This window comes from Lissotriton vulgaris, chromosome 2_1 (genome assembly GCF_964263255.1).
Source record: "Lissotriton vulgaris chromosome 2_1, aLisVul1.2, whole genome shotgun sequence".
NCBI classification, from domain to species: domain Eukaryota; kingdom Metazoa; phylum Chordata; class Amphibia; order Caudata; family Salamandridae; genus Lissotriton; species Lissotriton vulgaris.
In genome coordinates, this window is record NC_141687.1 from 1,738,050,423 (window position 1) to 1,738,072,243 (window position 21,821).

Genomic DNA, 21,821 nt, shown 5'->3' on the forward strand with positions numbered 1-21,821 from the left:
GGCCAACATGTTTCTGCCTAACGGGTATTTAATCCCTTGGCATTTGTCAGGGCCTCTGCTCGTATAATAGTTGCACTCCTAATAGTGAAATATAGAATTCACCACCATCACCAAAACAAATTGTAGTAAAACTGGTTAATAACGGTACAACCTGTAACAACCATGGACATTAACCCTCCGATTCACAATGGTTACTGTGAATTCCTTTGTGGTAGGGCAATAGACCTCACCTCACCTGGACACTGCTCAGGTACTAAGAGGCCCCGCACTTTCCGTCGGTACCTCAAGCTCCCATCTGAGACTTGGGGGAGGCCGTCTTCTCTTGCACTGTTCTATTTTTTAATTAGGAGGCATGTCCAGTCTGCAGAATAAAGTATTTAGAAGGAGGACATTCCATCCTATTTTAAATCACTTTCTTGTTCGTTGCATTATTTCTTCTTACTTTACCATCAAAAGATCAGTCATCATGGACGGTTTGTGTATTTGGTGGACCAAATCCTGATACAACAATAAGGTGCGGAGCTGAGTGTCCCACTGATCAGGGGACCAGCCTCATTTGCACATGGGTTTGGCCAAATGATAGGACTGATCATTGAGTCTAATTTGATGGAAACCCTTTACAATCTGTTGTGGATTAATCAGCCATTTTGCGAATAATCGATGATGTACCGGTCTCCTCTATGCATGTAGTGTTAGCCTTTTTTCCTTCTCTATCCTTATTAATACGCTATGTGTGTGCGATAAAGATATTTTGAGATCTTGTTGACTCAGTATCGACAGTGTAGCCTCTCAATTTGGCTGTTAGACCCCCTGTGTTTCCTGTGTATGCATGTACCTGTAATCTGGTTTTAGGACTGGTTAGAGTGAATGACGATGTAATAGAAGGTTGGTGGTGGTGCGTTGAGTAAAATCCTATTCTTGCTCACAGTCAGAACGAGGATGGAGGCCTAACTAACCTACACAAATGGCACTGTACCTGAGGGCATAAGATGGAAACTAAAAGATTCCATCTTCTACCTGATTGCAGTCTGTCCCCTCTGTGAAAAACCTTTTTCCTGGCTGAACATGATGACAACTTTTGAATATTCATTTTGAAATCCCCTATACATAGCAGCAATTGTTGTCTAGGAAAATCAATACAGTCAACTCCAGTTCATCCTTAATATCGCCAAAGAAGACCTAAAAACAGCAGTCACTGTGATCGGCTGGGAGCTATCAGTGTGTGCAGATGCTTTAGTTCAGTTCTGAATATAAAGGACCATAATAAAAACAGTCAATGTATGAGAGAGGAAGATATTTCAGAAAAGAGACATCTGTTCAGATGGCCCTGGTGGGAATCCATTCAACATTAACTTGGGGGTTGACTCTGCAACAAAAGATCTAACCATATGATATCTAAAAAGAAACATATTTTATGGCGTGCTTGGAAGCACACTTAAGAATACATACTGCAATGGTGAGCATTTGACCCATGAACAGCTGCAGAAAATATATAAAATGTGATTAATCCATTAGATCCCATAACATTGCACGGACAGAAGACTGACAAAAAATATCTTGACAATCAAGTTTATTACTTTGATACATTTTGTGTGACAAGTAAATTGCAACAAATGATTAACCATTCTCCTTCACCGATTATATTTCCACCATATTCATTAGCAAATAATATAATGTCTGGAATAAACAGCATTTGTTCCACATAGGCTTTAATACAACAACACAGTATCTATGTCAGTTGCCCTGTTTCAGGCGACAGTCAAATTTGACATTCCAAGTCCGGTGCATAACTTTTTTTTACTTGCAATTACATTACATAACATAATTGTCACTTTTTGAAGAAATTAGATTGAAACATATTGGGAGTGATGGTAAACATTCCAACGCTACAATTGGCCTTCTCAATTTATGCATGATTTCTCAACCAGGATGCAATGCAGTTGTAACCAAAAACAGCCACCACGAGACTAGCCCTTAAGGGAATATTACAATTTTTCAAAAACTTGGTGGAAAGTAAAGGCTGAATTGCTAGGAGTAGAGTCAGTCACACCATTACAAGAGCACCTGATTTCACTTTATACTAGTTTTATTCTGGCACAAGCCCAACGTTGCTGAAAGTAATACATTTCATTTTGACAAAGATCTGAGAAATTTGAGACAAGTTTAACTGATTGCATTACATTTCCCCTTTATTGCTCCTCTATGTCTCTTCCTACTTGTCTATCTTGTCTTCTATGCAGCAGTTATTGTATCGGAGACTTCAACGGCTTCTGAGACTAATGCACTTTCCAGTGCAGGCAGTTCAGACATTTGGAAAATAGGAGCACCACATTTGGCGCTTACACATTCGCATGCAGTAACAGTATAGTACCTATAAACAATGTATTTAAGTTTTGAACACCGCAGTTTCACCGCCTTTGCCGCCATTTTTGTTTCCGTGCAGCAAGGACAGCTGCGTGTCACTTTCAATAATGAATCAGCCGAGTACCTGTCAAGTCAAAACACAAGAACATATTTCAATATTATCAGTAGAAAATATTAATAACATAAAAATTCAAAGATAGTTCTTTTAGGTACAGCTTAAAGCTGAAACTTCACAATGGTGGAAGATTTCATTGAGGATAGCTGACAGTGGTACACTTCTCTCTTTTCAAAATCAAACACACAAACGGTGACAGGAGGAATGCTTGTAAATCATCTAAAACTCTGGCGGCCGTTCGCAGTAGCAGTTACCATGGTTTTTCATTCCCTGTGCCTCTACCTACAGAGGCCCTACAGAGGCCCTCCTTATGCAAATCAGTGCTGACCCTGCTCCTTTTGCACAGAGACCATTATTTGGGACCTGCCAAGCGAGGCTCCCTTCAGAAGAGAAGATGCATATCCGCAGTCCATTTTCGGCCTTGCTTAACACTTTGGCCGTTCAGAACCCACCTGAACTAATGACCATTTCAAAAAGAAAGCTTTACCGCTTGAAATTCTTAAATCTGGGATTGGTGACCAAAGAAGGTAAAAGGAATTACCCCTGACCTATTTCTCGTTGAGGGTGATTTCGAAAACCACCAGCTACTTAGGGAGGGCTGCATTGTGTCCAACAATCCTTTCATGAGTTTGAGAAGCGGGCCAGGGACAGGGAACGACAATTCCAGGGATAGAAGACATGGAACATGCTTTCTGTCTTCTGCACGCCCACTCAGATAATTAGCTCTTGCTGGGCTCTGCAGCTGGCGACAGCATAACTTTGATAAGGTTTGTCATGCCCAGACTCTGAGCAGTTCAGTCCGTTTCTTAAAAGGCCCTGTATGACAGAGTGTAGCCTCCAGGGCCTAGCACATTGTGTTCTTGATCATGTGGTTGTGGGCAAGAAATCATCACTAACTCAGTTAAGGAGAAATTGGTGTTGCTCATGGAGGAGGCGCTGGAACCTGCTAGGTGTTGCTGTTATGTAAATAGGTCGATGTCACATGATGTACAGAAACATATGGTAATGCCAGTGTACTGTCCAGGATTTCTTTAATTTGTTCTGGCCTTTATCGATTAGGACGCATAGAGTGTGTATCACACTGATTCAGCTGTGGAGCTGCAAGTTTTTGTTGAAGTTTCAGTTCTCGAAGGTTGCATCCTCATAAAGTGCCAGTTCATTGTGGCGACGAAAAAGAGGACCTGTCACCCTTGGATCCTTCCAGGCTGCTTCTCCCTCTTCCCACACACCATCCCAGGGCTAATAAAGCCACCCTTCTTCTACAGGAACACCGGCCTGTGGAAACAAAAGAGGGGCTTTCACCCTTGGTTCCTTTCAGTCTTCTTCTCTCACTGAGACTTCCCCTTTCCTTCTCTTCCTACCAGCCCTCACCTTCAAAACATATCTCCCTAACCGACCACACCAACCCCCTGCCTGCCTACCACACTTACCTCCCATACTTCCCTACACACAATGCCTACCTACACTACTTATCATCCCTAGAATACCTTGCCTCATCCACAATGTCTTAACTGCCATACCTTACTTACAACAAATATCCAGATACCACACATACTATATCTACCACACCTATCTTAGCTGCATACCATACTTACTTGTAATACCTGTCCTCTCTATCTAACATATCTAGCCTACTATATACACCGATTATCCATACCTAAGCTGCAGAATGGACCTAGCTAGGTCTCCGCCTCTGCAATGCTTCCATCTTACACATGCCTTGGGCAGGGGTGGGTTGTGAAAAAGTGTAGGGCGTAAGATTTAAAAGTCATGAGGTGGAATCAAAATTATTGATACCTGATATTTTACAACCCCATAATTCGACAGTGCAGATGTCCAACTCCTAAAGAAAACCGTTGGATATCTGCACTAATTTATACATACTTGAAATTAACTTTATTCCTAAACTAAAGCAAGTCAGAATAGTGTTCTGCAGCTCCCCTCCCCATTACATGTCTCTCTGCCACTCTCTCTCCACATATCACTGTGTCACATTGGTATTTTCCCCCTCGGGGTCACATGTAGGGCCTTCCCCATATTTTTCATATATGGCATTGCGTTGATCTTATAACAGAAGAAGGACTTGCACACGCCCATGATAGCCAGGCTTAGTTGGCCTGAACTCGTGGTGTAAACTGTAAGTCAGCTGCTACCGGATTCTGCAGAGGATACACTTTTGTTCAAGGGTGGCATGTCCGCTTAGGCAGAAACGAGTCGCCCCACAACTATTTCAGCAGTGCAAAAATGAATAATAAAATGAGTATAACAGGAGGTTATTATCATTAGAATTTTCGATACAGGAGTCGGGCGGCGCTAGGCTTTGTGAAGACAGAGCAGGAGAGGAGTGGTTTGTACTCCCCTAAGTGCAAATTACAGTTTGGCCGGCCCTCTAGGGCCGGTAAAACAGTCATGCACACATGGCATGCTCTCCATTGGGCTGTTTTACACATCCCTGTGGAGAACATGCCCAGGCACTGCATGAGCATCCCATCTGGACACTCAAACCAATCACACCGCTGCTCCGGGCAGCATCTTGATTTGCTGGGAGAGTCCAGAAGCCTGGGTGCTTCCAGCAGACTGAGGACAGAGGAGAGGTGTGCAGTGGCAAGGTCGAGGAGGGAAGTTTATTTATTTATTTTTTAATCCATACTCCCCCCCCGCCCACCAGCCCATTCCGAGGCAACCACCACTGCTTTTGTTAACTGCAGTGGCGTAAAAAAAACTTGAGGGGCTCCCCCTGCAAAGCATATGGAGGGGCCCCCCATCCCCCGGCGGCCCGGCCCACCACCTACTACTTCGCTCCACCACCCAGAAATCTAGTATATTTCAATTTTAAACCTCCAACATTTAACTAAAATGCCTCTATATTGTCTTTCTCTAAGTACATTGGAATTACACTTACATCAAATCCAAGCCTGCTTCCTCTTCAAGACCAGCTGCATCACACACGACAACCAGAAACTATACCACTGCACACCTGGCAGAAAAAAACACCTCAGGCACAGTTTTGTGCTAGAAGGCAGGACATTGTCATATGAGAAACCAAATTGTAAACACACTAAAAACAAAAAGTAGGCTTTTCCTATCCAAGCTACCCGGAATTGGAATATCAACATCAGAAAGGCCCTATCCTGAAAGGACCTGAAGATTTGCCTTTTCAAGAGTGGTAAACTGCTTAACAATAGAAATCACCATTGTAAGATTCTGCCTTTTGTAGATGATAATTAATCATATCCCTGGACTCTTAACAATGTAATTATTATTAATTATATTATAAAGCACACTGAAACCTAAACTGTATCCTGGTGCTGAGATAAATGGCAGATTCAAATTAGATAAGAGTTCCAGACCAGGCATGTTTTTTATAAAGCCAGGTTTCTAAGCTTTACTAACACAATCGCTGTGGATCTTCTGCAGAGTTGGGCAAGGTGTTCCAATGTTGAACAGATTTTACTGAGGAGTTTCCTCCCAACTGAATTGCCGAACATAGCGTTATGGCTGGAATAAAAAACGCCAACTTATTTTGTATGTAACATGGGCCCTTACCATGTAGAGCCCAATGGGCCACGCGCAAAGATTTGAAACTGACCCGCTCGACAATCGATAACCAATTAAGAGAATCCTATCCTAGGGAATCCGAAGACATCCTCAGCCATTTTAAGGCTAGTTTTGCAGCCACATTCTGAATAAGCAATACGCCCTTAAGTATGCCTACTGCACATCCTAAGATTAAGAAATTGCCATTATCTATATGGTTCACAATTAATACCTAGACAACCACAGGCCAAGCTTGAGAAGGAAAGAGTGGTTCAGCATTCAAATCCTCCCTAGCTAAGTCTGTGCTATGTGAATATACATACACACAAACCTGGCCATACCTAAGCAGTCAAAAGTACCCCACTTGGTTGTTTGGGACCTGTCCAGAGATTTACCAAAGTCTCACCTGATCATTAGGTCCAGAACAGAGATCGGTCCGTTTCCCAGTTCATTACCACAAACTGGGTCACAGATTTGGGCGCCAGTAACAAAACAACCTGTGTGGAGAATTGTAGCTCAAAGGTTAGAGCGGCAGACCCTGATGCAGAGGTCTGGCCGGGGCCAGGGTTCAATTCCTGCCTCAGCGGGTCTTGGGCTCAATTTCCTCGGACCTGATAGTTCTTGCCTCAGTGCAAATTCTAATCATGGGCCTCACTCTGCTACTCTGGGCAATAGCTTGCTTAATCTCCACAACGGCCCCAAAAACGCTAGGATGCCTGGCTGCACCTTATGGGTGCCCAGGAGTGGGCGCCTCAGAGGGAAAAAGCCAGGAAGGGTTCCACAGCGGTATTCGTACAAGCGCTGGAGAGACCCCATGTGGGGTGATTTGGGCACTATACAACATTTACATTTACATTTGCATCCCTGAATAGTTAAGTGTCCTGTAAGCATATAATGTCATCCTCCATTACATAGGGGCCTGTGAGCTCCATACAAGGATAATAAATAACACTATTAAAGTCTTCAAATTGTTCAACTGCCCTTCTCTGACCAGGTTCAGAGATATGCAGAATTTCATCTGGCAGTCCAGAGATTTGTGAGCTTTTAAATTGGCTATTCTGGAGAGAACTGAACCTCCATTTAGCAACTCTTTACCAGTATCGAGACTTTCAGGTCTCCCAACTGGCCACCCCTTACCACATGGCAAACAAAGAGATATGTGAGAGATGATGTGAAATATGCAACTCTTCCACATGGACATCCCTGACCTCTTCAGAGACTAGCAGGTCACCAACTTTGCTGTCCCTAACCAGGGTTAGAGATGAGCGCACATGCCATGCACTACTCAGGTTCACTGTTCCCACAAAGTGTTCGGTATTGATTAGGAAGCTGTAACTCACCTGCCCATCCGCCTAGCTCATATGCGGGCAGTCATTTAAGTAGGGCCTAAAGACGTGCTAGATTCCTAGAAATAGATCTTTGGCCGACACAGGCTCAACACCACCTTGGCTTATCCACCTGTAAGATCAATGCAGTCCCTTCTCTTAAATGTATGTAAGAGGTCGAGTGTAACAACAACCATCAAGGCTCTGCTTTTTAGCTAAAAGCTTTTGTATTTGGGACTTCTACTTTCCTTTTAAAGTTTACATACGGATTGAAAACTCTTAGCACTCAAAGTGCTGCTGTTTGCTAAAAACCCAGCAAAAGAAGTCAAACATGACATAAGATAACTTGGCAGTTCCTTCACCACAAGGCACATTAAGAAATGAAGGGGGGTCAGAGGCCTAGGCTTAACGACTCAACAGGATATACAGCCCCAAATTAACATCAGAAAATACAAAAGATATCCTGCAGTCAATAACTATAAAGACAAAAAATGACCATGCAAATCCATAGACTGGCAAGCCAAAAATACGCAAAAATCATCTGAGTCTCCTTTTTAGGGCTACTAATCCACCCTAATGATGGAGGAGCCCAAGGATGTTTTTTACAAAGTTTGGTTTACTATAGATGTGAGCGAGTATAGTAAAGAGAGTGTATGGGAAATTAGTGCAGTGCAAAAATACGTGGTGTGAGTTTAAAATTGAAGCGGAATCAGACAGTAATTTTATTCTTGTCTGATCCGAACAAGTATTAAAAACAGTGCAAGGACGGGTTTCAACAGATAATCGTCCATTCAACAAGAATAGGTCGACATGTTTCAGCACCTACAGGTAAAAAATTAACCTAGTGCTTTCATCAGGACCTCTTGAGTGTGAAATGCTACTGAAATACAGTGATGTGATCAAATAATAAATGAAAAAGGATACACTGCGAGCTTAACTTTTCACGGTCCCCGACGGCTGAGATGCACGCCTGAGGTACCGACGGTTAGAGCGGTGCCTACTTTTTGTCCTGAGCTGTTGCCAGGTGGGGTGAGGTTTTTCCTCCAATCTCTTGAGATTTTTCCAAGAGGCGAGAGGAATGGAATCTGTGAGAAGTTAAGCTCACATCTAACATGGGCTTCTATTGGAATTCTATAACGCATATTAGCGAGCCCATTATCGCCGTCTTATCTGCAGTTTGCTGCCGATAAAACAGCGATAATTTTACGCAGGGTTCTTGCTAATATGGCCCCGCGTTCTGAGTGAAAGATTCACGGGGCATATTATCGAGGACCGGTGTTAAAATTATCGCTGTTTTATCGGCAGTTTCCTGTCGATAAAACGGCGATAATTTTAACACCGGTCCTTGATAATATGCCCCCACATTCTCACATACTTCAATCCCCTTTTCCTATGCAAGCTTAACATTCCCATGTGCCACCTTTAACAGTGAGTGACTATGGCCAGCAGAAATACAGCAGTAGCACATAGTACTCCCCCCTGGAGCAAAAGACTATATATGTGACCTACATACTGAACCGTCACCTTAGCAGATGGCATTCCTTGACTCACTCTAACAATATTCACCCTCGCATTCCCTCATGATGACAGGCAAGAATAAATACATGATTCTGAATTCAACAGGTGCTGACTGATGGTTATAACAAGAATAGCTATTAGATGCGCATACGAGAGTGTGCGTTGCATGTATATGATAATAACTATTTTTTGCATGTCAGTTTATTTGGGGCTTATCCATCACAATATCTATTATCAGTCTGACATACTAGAATTAGACATGGATATAGTTGTTACATGTATTGATCACTATAAAGTCAATCTGCATGTACCTTCTTCATAAAGCTACACTTGATTTACAATGACCAAGCTTCTGTATGCTAATGTCGAGCATAAATGTATGCTCGACACGGTGGACCATAACATCTTGCTCCACCGTGTCGAACAGGCAGGCATCCAGGGCTCCGCCCTCAAATGGACGGAGTCCTTCCTGTCTGGAAGAACACAAGCCGTCCGCCCTGGCCCATATACTGCAGACAAAACCCCCACATCTTGTGGAGTCCCCCAGGGCTCCTCCCTTTCGCCATTACTGTTTAACCTCTACCTCCGGCCCTTGATCCACTCTCTTCAGCCATGGAACATTACAGTGTTCAATTATGCGGACGACTTGCAAATTGTCTTTCCACTTAATTCCCCGAATGCCATCAGCAACTTTCACACCGCCATGATTCACATCCAACAGTGGATGAATCATAATCAACTTAAATTAAATCCTGGCAAAACAGAGCTCCTTCTCCCTGGATTTAGCCCTACTCATTGGGGCCCGCAATTTTGGCCTACGGAGTTAGGTTCCCCCCCAGTTCCGGCCAAATCTGTAAAAAGTTTGGGTGTGATCATTGATGGCGAGCTATCTCTCAAAGCCCAAGTGAGCGCTGTGACTTCCTCCTGTATGCACCAACTCCGGAAAATTCGCAAAGTCAGCCACCTACTGCCTCACTCCGCACTGGTTCAGGTCACTCTTTCACTGGTAATATCCAGATTGGATTTTTCAAAGTCCCTGTATTATGGACTTCCTCAATCTCTGCTTCGCCGCCTTCAGGTAGTACAGAACCAGGTGGCCCGCCTCATTTAAAAAATGCCCAAGTGGCAATCAGCTAAGCCTATGCTTCACAGACTCCATTGGTTACCAATGGAACAAAGGGCGGCTTTCAAACTGGGCTGTCTTACGTTCAAAGCCCTTCACTGCACCAGTCCTGCCTTTCTGAATACACTCATCACCCCAACCGTCCTACGCGCAACCTTCGTTCTGCCCATCTTCACCTGCTAACCACCCCAACAATCAAAACCAAGAAATTCGTCAGTCGTCGCTTTGCCCACATAGCCCCCGCCAACTGGAACTCTCTCCCTCTCACCATCAAGTCCAGCCTAACTCTGCTTCAATTCAGGAAAATGCTCAAAACCCACCTTTTTCCATCCCTAGGCTAATTCCTCCTCCTCTGGTCTTACACTCATTTACTCATTCTGTCATGTAGCCCCAGGAAACCTCCGGTGTCAGCGCGCTTTAAAAGTGTCAATTAACATAACATAACAAATATATTGTAAACCTATTTAATTAATTTACATACGGCATGCTCTCAATTATGACGCTAAAAGACAACATGTATTTTGTATTAAAAATAAGATGGACGTAATAACACACATCAAACATGAGACATAAAACTACCAGTGCACAGATGTAATAATACATTGTTATATTGTATAAAGTACCGCTTTGCTGCTCATGAGCACCAAGTGGGAGGGAAGTGGTGCGTGGATTTTACAAGGACCCTCAGGCGAGTGGGAAGAGCCTGGGGTACCCTGAATGGGGCTGGGAGGATACAACCAGTATATCCTGTGACTCCAGTCATGTCCACCACTTAAGTTCTCCTTAGTACTTGTGCCACTCCTTGGCTCTTAGGGTGGGAATACCTGCTGCACTGTAGTGCCAAACGATGTTGTGCCAAATTTTCTTTGTTGCTGTATTGCTCAGCTGAAATTCTAAGGCCCATACAGTTGTGGAAATATGTGAACGACACCTCTCCCTGATGACCTCTAACTCCTCCTAGGAGAAACTTGTCCCTCTTTGCTTTCTTTTCAGCCATATTGAGGGTTCTTTGATGAAAAGGAGCAGCAACTGGATCAAGGAGTATTCTGTTGTGGTCCTCAGATGGGTCAGTATGTACCTAATTCCTGTTCTAGTAACTTCCTGTTTTTCAAACTTGGTGGAAAATTTAACTTCTGATATGTGGTTCTCTACATTGGCTACATTGTACTCCAACTTGTTAGCAGAGGAGGAGATCTGGCACTTAGGCGTACTAATCATTGAAAGAGCAAGAGTGAAGGGAACATCCTACCCAGGGTTCTGAATGGTGTCCTAGTGTTACGAGACAACATTTTGTAAATTGATATATGTGCATGAACTCTAACATGTAATATGTGCTGTTCTCCACATACTACATATAGGGTGTGCTGATCTGAGATGAGATTTCATCTGTGGGTGAATGATGTATTTGAAATGTATGACTGATTATGTTTCCGCATAAGTGAGTTATGTTGAGGGGCACTGGAATTCTATCGAAGTAAAGGACCAAATTATGTTGCAAGGTAGATTAAATTATGCGTCAAGAAAAGGCAAATCATGTGGAATTATAAAGCACAGTTATTCCACTTTGCTGCAAGAAGTGTAACTGCTTTATTAGACATTTTTTAAACCCTTTAGCTAGAAACACAATTTTCGCCTTAAAGTCTAGAGATTATGCACCAGATGATGGATTTGGTCGCAAATGCACCAAATTCCCAATTATGTAATAAATAATTGGGTTGCAAATCACATAATTCCAGGAGGTCCTATGGCCCTTGTTATGTGTATGTGAAAACATATTACATTTAGAATTGCAGGCTTGGATGTGGTATCATGGTGCTAAAGCACTGGTGTCTCAGGATGGTGTATCTAGTCAATGTCATATCACTCACTTCTACATACACTCAAAGCTCTATAATCACTGTGATGGAGCAAACAAACTAGCAGCTCAAGTAATATGTGAGGCTAATAGTCAGTCATGCACCTGCAACCTTGTCCTCTAGTCAGGGTCCCAATCCCAGACAGGGCCAGACTGGGAACCAAAACCGGCCCTGGCAAACAGCTCGGCCTGCCCCCATTGGAGGGAGGGGGTGCAGCCGAGCTGTTTGCCAGGGTTGGTTTTGGCCAATTTTGGTACAGGGGCAATATTGCTGACCCCTGGTAACAAAATGGCCCTTCAGGGGCCCAAAGCCGGCCTCCACACCAGCAGCGCACTGGGGAAATGCCTGATGCCTGCTACGGCCAGTCCGGCCCTGATCCTGGAACTTGGATGGGGCCATGGTTCATGGGTGGGATGTATGTATGTATATATATATATATATATATATATATATATATATATACTAGCAGCCCGTCCCGACCTTGTCCGGGAGCAATCAGGCTTCAGGGCCCCTGCCCGCCCCGGCCCCCTCCTGCCCCGACATTGTCCGTGGGTCCCCCGGAGTAGCAGCCCGTCCCGACCTTGGCTTCAGGGCCCCCGCCTGCCCCGACATTGTCCATGGGTCCCCCGGAGCCTTACCTCAAACACCGCACCTCCCCGTGCTCCTGAGTTCACCGGTCTGCCGCTCCTCGCCGCTCCACCCCTCTCCTCCCCGCCTGTCCGCCGCTACGCTCCTCCCAGCCTGTCCGCCGCTCCTCACCGCTCCTCCCCGCCTGTCCATCGCTCCTCCCCACGCTCATGTCCGCCGCTCCTCCTCGCGCTCCTGGACGTCGCTCCTCCCCACGCCCCTGATGTCAGCACGCACGTCGCGGCCGGCGCTACTTCCATGGGACTACTTTTTTTTTCTCGTAAATTTTTTAAATAACGTATATTTTTTACATTTATATAGCCTATGTCCATCTGCACAGCCTGACAATTTTAACGATGTATCGGGTGTGTGGATTGGCGCTGTGGTTCCCGAGTTTACCCGCCTCAAAGGTTCAAAGTTCTTCCTTTATAATAGTTGTAAAGATTTCCACACCAGTATTCTTTGAAATCTTGCTTCCCCTTCCTCTGTTTTCTACCTCATTTAGTAGGAAATGTGTCTCTATTAGTTAAATAATCACTGCTAATGCCTGTTCCCGACTACAGGCCATAAGTTTGATTCCTACCAAGGCCAACACAACCTTCCATCTTTCCGAGGACAGTCAACTGAGAACCATCAAATCTGTGAAAAGAAGAACTCATTGATAACAGCACTTTAAAATGACAAAATGGCGGTATGGATAGCTAAATAAAAATACGCTGGCATTATTTGCTCTCCCACAATCTCCTGTAAGGGTTTGAGCAGATTCTCCAGGGCCCTCAACTCAGTGCCATATATAATAATGCTTTGGGAATGGGCGACTGTCACTACCAGTGTGCCCAAAATTCTTCAATGGGTGGCCCAATGCAGCACAAAGACTAATGACGATCTCGATATCGATATGGGAGACTCGGGTGTACCATATCACATTCTGTAGGGGGGGCAATCATTTTGCACTACGCCACTGGCTTTCCTCTCAGTGTGATTGTGTTGTGGGCTAATCTCCCATCACTGCTCAGTGGTCTGAGAAGATTAGTCCTTCCTGCTCAGTTGCAGCAGGGGGGCGAGCAACAGCTGTGACTGCATGTTAGAGTCTGTGGTTTGCAGTATAACCCCCACACACAGAAAAGTGACAGGAAAGAGCGGTAACACCTCTGCTGCTACAGAAGGGCATTATGAAGATCACGCAGTGCTATAGTGTACCCTGGACAGTGAATTTCGACCATGAAAATGTTTTCTTCGCCCCGATTGCTGCTGGAAATCAAATTGTCCGGGGAGCAAGTGGGACATAAATGTTCATACATTTAAACATGCGCACAGCTGCCTGAGGGGTACTAATTCATTAGGCCCAGGGCAGAACCAGTTGATTATAATCTGGGTTAATTGAACTATGTGGCGGGGACAATCACGCCTCAGAGTTGACTTCATTTGATGGCAAGAAAAGGCAAATTATGCAGCATAATGCATCGCATTTTGTGATAGTATTACTTCGTTATTACAATTCTTAACACTGTCTGCGTGTCGGTTTTACTTCATTAATAAAAGTTTAACACCCTGATATAGCAATATTCAAGAGAAAGGTGACCAGTCAAACTTTGTGAGGGGCCTTCCATTGCACTGCAACTTGTAACCACACTTTTAGTCACTGTTGATCGGTGTGAGCTACAAACAAAACATTATTTTTGTTAAAATCTTCAGATTATGCAGCAGTTGATGGATAATGTGGCAAATGTGGCAAACGACACGAAAATAGCATGAATGCAGTGACCATGATTATAAGCACTTGCACAGGAAGACTCTCCTCAGACCCCCCAAAACGCGATTTTTGGAAAAAGAACTGCGAAGCACGCCTTTTCCTAGAAGCAAAACTCATGTGCTCTACTCCCATTCTTGTAGTGTTGGGTCAGGTAAGAGCAATGAGTGGTTAGATGACTGGATGTACAAACCATTAACGTGTCCTACACATTTCTTCTTGCGCCATGAGTACTGCATATATTTGAACTGAGCTCCCGGTCTCTGCAGGAACTAACAACACGTCATTAATAATTACGGCGCAGAGGCACAGCACTGATGTCAGCACGCACGTCGCGGCCGGCGCTACTTCCATGGGACTACTTTTTTTTCTCATAATTTTTTTAAATAACGTATATTTTTTAAATGTATATAGCCTATGTCCATCTGCACACCCTGACAATTGCAACGATGTATCGGGTGTGTGGATTGGCGCTGTGGTTCCCGAGTTTACCCGCCTCAAAGTTTCAAAGTTCTTCCTTTATAATAGTAGTATAGATATATAGATGTGGTATTTCGTTAGCACAAACCTACCCAAAAGGAACAGAGCTGTGTACATTGTCAAAGCCAAACTTAAAGTCGGCGATTATTAGGAGAGATGTCTGAGTTGTGGATAGTTAATACATTGTAATGTAGTGTCTTTCAAAGAGATGAGTCTTCAACTCTTTCCTAAAATGGAGCAGCATTGGGCAGACTCGATAGATACAGAGATATTGTTCTAGAGCCTAGATGCATACATGGAAAGAACCAATGTCTAATAAGGTCTACATGTAAGCCCTTTTGCATGGTGATGTTGTGGAACACACAACATATTACAGTGATCTTCCACAATACTTCTGGGGCGTACTGGGGCACAGCCACATGTATGATCAAGACATTTACAGCATGGGCTAAGGATACCAAAAGTGTACTCAATGATGACTCACATATGTGAGTGTGCTCTGTTATAAGTCAGTTCAGCCATGGTAGTCTGTCAATATATAAAGTGAAGAGATGGGTAAAGATAGTATTTATTATAAAATGGTTACCATGAAAATATTGCAGACTTTCCATTCCGGCATTCAGTAAATATTAGTCTCAAGTTTTGTATTGGGGTGGGGTGCAGTTATAACTGACTCCATTTGTGGTGCCATTTCCCAGGTGCACAAGCAGTTCCAGCATGATTTAGGTACATTTACCTAAGAGCCGCATGTCACTGAAATCCCCAGAAACAAACTGATGTGCAAGTGCAGACTGTCCGAACATGTAGCTGACAGGTGTACACTCAGGAAAGGTACCGTTTATGTTACGGAAGCAACCCCATACATTGCAGAATATTGCCTCTTGACAGAGTGCCAGAAGTATCTGTAGGAGAAATTATATTTTCTTTGAGTGGATGGTTGACATGCCATGTTATTGCAAATGATGGCTTCTAATAATTAACAGAAGTAGTAAACTGAACAGAATTCCCTTTTCACTCATTGCCTTTTTGACCAGTGGCTAGTGTGTGGTGATAAAATTGTGTGTTCTGATGATGATGATGCATCTCAGTAACTTGTGCAGGGACTAGGATTGGCTTTCCTCTGAGATATTCACCATTCCCCCAGGGACCCTCTAGGGGATATGTCGGTCAGAACGTGGATTGCAGTCAGTAATTTGACATGGGCAGGATTGGCCTAGGGGTGTGATATAGGTTAATGAGCTCGTAATCCTAGTCTGCACCCTTGTCAAGGCTCATGTCTGAAGAGAAGCAGTGTCACACCATTATTGATTCCCTGGACATGTCAAACATGTTGATCACCTCCTTTTATATTCTGTCCCTCCTCCTCAAGTAGTTGTTCCTCAAAATGAGAGGCAAGGGAACAGAGACATTCCAATCATAGTGGACAAATTGGTTTGTCTGTGGCTTTCGTTCATAGGCAGGCAGGCTGTGTGACAAGTTGATGGTGCACTGAGTTTCACCTGTTAATTGGTGTGGTGGAATCATGACTGTTAAATGCTCATCCTCTTCCTTTAGCAGTCGTGTAAAATGTGAAGGAAGTCTTGTTCGGATATACGCTATCAACTATAGTTATGTTTAGTGTTAAAAAAAAATATATATATATTTTTTTTTAAACATAAAAAGTAGGAATTCTATGCATATGTCTTCCATGTTTGCCACATTTTTCCCAGTGATCAATGCCTCAACTGATTTCCACGAGGCTGGCTTGCAGTACCTGCGAGTGGCCATGTGTGGTGGGTGGTCTACTCCATGGAGAGTATAGAAATGATTTGAACCTGTTTGGTGTGTAGTACTACTACGGTGGATGTCGGCTACTTCAAGGATTGTAGCTTAGTTAATTTTTTGCAGGTGTGTTTTTGTATTTGCCAGTATTTTTAAGTGCTCCGACTTTTAATGCCCCTATATTCCTTCTATTGTTTAGTAGATATTCCCCACTTAACTGCAATTCCCCTCTGCCTCGCCCACATTCACACTAGCAACATGTACCTCTGTATGTGGAGTGTTCTATACCTGTGCTAAGAACTTCACACATAGGAGAAAGGAGAGGTGTTGGTGTATCTGTTCCAAGATCTTAGCGAGTAGCATGTGTGGGTATCTAAAGCACTATTAAAAACATGCATTAGAAAATAGGCCCCACTATGAGCAATTATTGCATCACTAGGTCTCTGACCACGAGGGACTCTGTAGTGTATGCTATAGCAGTTCTGAAATAAAATAAATCATTTTTTTTGTACTTATGACTATACCTTTTTCCAATTTTCAGATCAGGATAACTGTGTGGGATGCCTTGAATATGAATCATTTTTCCCCTTTCCCGTGTAGTGAAGCATGCCCTAGCACTGTATCTGATACCCGAACAATAATGCATGTGTCTGTTTCATGTACTTCCCTTTATTATCAGAAGTGCACACAAGATCAAATAAATGTTATGTGGTAAAGGTGTCTCTGCTGTGTCCATGTCTGTCTGATCATTTTCCCGCTTAGCATGTATCTTGTTAATTTCATGCACGTGCTAGTTTGTAGTGCTGGAATATTTACCTGCATGTACATGTTCTCTATGTGTACTGTGTTCTGTATGACAAAGCGTGATGTTGTATCGAGACTTTGTCAACAGTTTATATTCCATTGTTTAATCGGAATGTATGCTTAATTAATATAGATCCATACATATTATCAATTCAATTGGATTATGTTGCACCAGTTTGGTAAATTGGGTAATATCGAGCTCGGCATTCTTTTTATTTTGATTTGTAATAATGGTTTTTGCGGCTTGAGAAATACAGCCAAAATAACTTAGCATCAATTGTTTGCAACTTTATGGTCTTTTGAAGTTAACACGTTTTTTTCTCTGCTCTTCGCCCACGGAGATAACATTAGTTCGATTAAATGAGCCAAGGAGTGTTTTGATTTGTCATTAGACTGTCCTCTATACTTTAATACATATGCATATATTATTGCAGAGTGACGTTTCACTAACACTGACAGATTAATCTGATTTGACCTTTCTTGACTTGCAGATTTCTGCCTAAGCATGCCATAAAACAGCATTGCCTGTAGCATCCCCAGCTCATATGTGCCGTAGAATGCTATGGACGTGCCTTCGAATGGATTGAATTCTAGGTGCAATTGGGGCAGCAGGGACTGTGTGAAAGGGCTGAGCGTTTCTCATACCCATCAGTACTTGATAAGTAGGAAGGAACCACTTTTTAAAGCATTCTGAATTGTGAAAGCGTAGCAATTATTAAAAACTACAAAAACAAAAAAATGCACAAATTTGATCTCAACTCGACTTTACCATGTATGCATTGCTAATAATCCTTCATTGGGGTAATACATTGTGATATATGTGTTATCCCTGCAGGTGTTTGAGCAAAGGAAAGATTCTAAATAAAAGGTGTATATTTGTTGCCTATCAATTTGCATATTGTATCCCAACACCCATTCACCTCCAGGACACAAACATAAAATCACTTACGAGACACTGCTTCCGCAGCATCCAGAACAGTATCCGACAGTAACATATCCGGAGCAGGAGCCTTGTCTGATCAAGACAGATCTCTGGAGAAGTGCACAATTGGGACCTAACGAAAAAACATAGAGGTATAATAAATAAGTCTCCACGCCAAAACAGACATAAGCCTTGATTAAAAAGGTATAGTAGCAACTTTGAAATCACTAAGGGGCAGATTTATGTTAACTGGTGCATCCCCAGGGATGCGCCAGTTAATGTGCGCCACAGTGCGCCACAGCTACGCCACCCATGGTGCGCCGCATTAACAATGCGGCGCACCATGGTGCAAAAACGGCACAGATGCGTGACGCATCTGTGCCGGAAAGGTGGCGCATTGCTGGAGTTGCGTCGCAAGAGCGACACAGCTCCAGCAAGGCTCGGGGGTTCCCCATCTTCACAATGCTACGTCAAGACCTACGCCTGCTTCAAGCAGGCGCAGGGTTTTGACGCAGCATTGGCCTGAAAGTGACTGAGTGAAATCTCATAGATTTCACTCAGCCACTTTCAGGAGGCACTCCTGCGCAGGAACGCCCCCCCCTGCGCAGGAACACCTCCTTATGGCGCAGGGCTTTACAACGTGACGCATCTCCTAGATGCGTCACGTTGTAAATAGGGCGCATTGTTTGCGCCGCCGTTGCGTCAAATAAAGTGACGCAATTGCGGCGCAAAGAGGCGCAAGGGCATCATAAATCTGCCCCCTAGTTCTGTGTATCTATCTGGTACAGAGCCATAAGATGTCAAAGTCACCTTGTGAGGCGGCTATTTCGAGAAACAAGTCTTGAATCATAGTAACAGCCATTATTTATTTTGAGCCATGTAACGTTACATTTATGCACAGTAACATATAGGGGTACGTAATGTGCCACACAGATTGCTGTCAGCCCAGTCAAATTGCGCCCAGCCTCAACGCGCAACATTTTAGTACGTTTATGAGTCACATTCAAGAAGATGTTCGATTTGTCCCAAAGCTCAGCAGTTCGTAACCGAACTTGTGACTTTTATGAGTCTGCCTTAGCTCTAAAGGAGAGCGACTTTTTTGTTAGGTTTTGCCTGCACATTGCTTGCACTGTGCCTGAGAAATCTATTGTTTTTAATATACGGTGATAAGGGACTTACATTCAGCCTCCTCTCTTTTCTGGATTCTTATTGGTTCCTGTGCTTGCCACTTGCCTTTCCTCCATTTATATTAGCTGTAACATATTTTCCTGTATTTAACAATCCTTGTTCATCGTCTCCTTCTCTTATCAGTTTCCAGCTGCTGAAATACTGTTAACATCTCCTTTGGTGGAATTATATTTTCATACAGTTTTGCCCTTTACTCTTGCAGCATATTTATATAACAATGAATCACCAGAGAGGTTAGGTGATGCTGTGCGCTGCGCCGCTGAGGCTCAAACCGGATCCCAGCTCTGGAGTCAGCAGCTCTGGCCGCTGTGCCACATCGTGCTAGGTGTCAGGGTGCTCTTTCCTTCTCCTGGAACACGATTGATGAAAAAATCTCTTTATTCATAACATAGGCGAAACCGATGCATTTACCAATGGTTGTTAGAAAAGGTATGCCTCAGTCGTGTTCTGAAGCACACATACCTGTCAGTCTTCCTTATCCCGATTAGTTGGGTCGTCTGTAGGATAGGTAATTGCACCTATTTTTAAAAATAAGGCTATCACACCGTTCTGATTTTAATGAAGACTAAGGTCTTCCTTTGATAGTGCAATCCAGAGTGTGTTTAAAAAAAACGTCAACTTCGCATTCTCCTCAACCCATTTAGAGGAGAGGGCACTGCAGGATTTCTGATGGCAGAGCCTCTGCTAGATCCACCATCAGCAATTCCAGACCTGCTGGCCCCCTGGCCAGTGGGCGGCCAGGTCTCATAGACAGTTGTCCTCCCTATGTAATGTGAAGCAGCCCTCACCCATTTTTTCTTGGATTCTGGGCAGTGAAAATGTACAATGCCCCCTCATAAGCAGACTGAAAACACCCTGTTGTCAAGGGGGCAGATTTACAAGCCCCTTGCAACACTTTTGCGCCGCCGCTGCGTCTCTTTTGTGACGCAGCAGCGGCATAAACAATGCGGGCAATTTACAACGTGATGTATCTAGGCAGATGCATCACATTGTAAAGCCCTGCATCACATTATACATGCATTGGGTATGATGTATGCAGTGTTGGTGTTCCCATGCAGGAAAGCCTCGTAGAAGTGATGCAGTGAAATCTACATGATTTACTGTACCACTTCTAGGACGGCACTTTGTCAAAACCTTATGCCTGCTTGAAACAGGCATAAGGAGTGACATAGTACAATATGTACATTCCTCAAAATGCATTGCTGGAGTTGCTTGAGACACGACTCTAGCAATGAGTGACATTTGGGCCGACAGATGTGTCAGAATTAGATGTGTCAGAATTAGATGTGTCAGAATTTCTGACAGATCTGTCAATCCTTGCACCATGGTGCACCCTATTGTAAATATGGCACATCCATGGTGATGCAAGGGTATTGCAGGCCCGCGCAGGAAACTGACGCATCTCTATAGATGTGTCAGTTTCTTGTAAATCTGCCCCAGGGTATTTACGTTTTCTTTCACACAAGGGACTCATGCTTTGGGATTTTGGTTATGTAAAACACAAATAAATGCTGAGTAGGTGAAAAAACACAGAGCCCCCTTGGCATTCAGCCCTGCCTGAAATGCATCCCTCAAACCATCAGATACACTGGACACATCCTCTGGGTATGCAAGGATCTATAATTACGGTGTGGAGTCTTCTGACTTGCAGCCGCCGTGGCCTAGATGGCACTGGTATTATTTACAACTGTTCCCTTAAAAGCAGACTCCAGTAACCCCTCATCTTCTCTCTGTAGGAACCACTTGCTAATTCTACACCTTTCACTCTCACAAATGCATAAGATAAAGCGTCTTAAGTGAAAAAGAAAGTCTTGTGAACTTACATCCTAGTAGTGGTTTGATTGGTAGGGCCAAGTCTGGCAAGGCTACCTCCTCGGCTGGCACAAGGATTTGACTTTCGACATATGCCACGAACAGCAGGACCGTCAGCACAGCAGCCTTCATCTTGTCTGCTTCCCTTGGTTATTGGTGTCGAGGCAAAGACGTCTTGATGGGTGTCCGTTCCTCCTCGCAGGTGTCCATTTATAGCCAGGATTCCGGACGGGGCTGAGACCACGCCCACAATAAGGGCGGAGCAGAAGTGGATCATATTCTTTTGTTCTCACTATTGTTCCTTCACTATAATAACTTAATAACTTTGCATAAAAGGAAATGTGGAGCAATATGTACAAGTATTGATGTTTGGGAAACTCCCACTTCTAGCCCTGGGCTGAAACAGGATCGGCTGAGCAACCTGCTCAGTAGTTGAAGTGCCTATCAAACATTTCAATCATTTTTTGCATGAATAGTGCTCGTCCTAGTAATGATAATACTTGAGACATGAGAGCAGGTCGATCTTATTTTAATTGATCTGAACAGGAGCTGGTTGAAGCTTCCATTCTTCTTCGGCCAGCACGTGCTTCGCCCAGTGAGTGGCGCTGGCCTGGAGCTGTTGCGAGGCCCTTCAGTCTG

At 43.7% G+C, this 21,821-nt stretch overlaps 1 protein-coding gene across 1 annotated transcript; it reads right to left on the reverse strand.

Annotated features, from left to right (window-relative positions):
* Positions 1–1,555: 1,555 nt before the first annotated feature.
* Positions 1,556–21,378, reverse strand: LOC147733210 (mucin-2-like). The gene is made up of 3 exons (XM_086957741.1): positions 21,194–21,378; positions 18,210–18,315; positions 1,556–2,488 (listed from the first exon to the last, which is right to left on the reverse strand). Exons 1-3 carry the CDS (start codon positions 21,312–21,314, stop codon positions 2,233–2,235), a joined length of 483 nt encoding a protein of 160 aa, XP_086813867.1. The 5' UTR covers positions 21,315–21,378; the 3' UTR covers positions 1,556–2,232.
* Positions 21,379–21,821: the final 443 nt, after the last annotated feature.

What these genes read in the sequence shown, in the direction of transcription:
- LOC147733210 (XM_086957741.1), bottom strand. Translation starts at nt 21,314, where the DNA reads ATGAAGGCTGCTGTGCTGACGGTCCTGCTGTTCGTGGCATATGTCGAA. An exon ending in AATCAAACCACTACTAGGAT is followed by an intron (nt 18,316 to 21,193) that starts GTAAGTTCACAA and finishes TTTTTTCGTTAG; the next exon opens with GTCCCAATTGTGCACTTCTC. An exon ending in TGCTGCGGAAGCAGTGTCTC is followed by an intron (nt 2,489 to 18,209) that starts GTAAGTGATTTT and finishes TTGACTTGACAG; the next exon opens with GTACTCGGCTGATTCATTAT.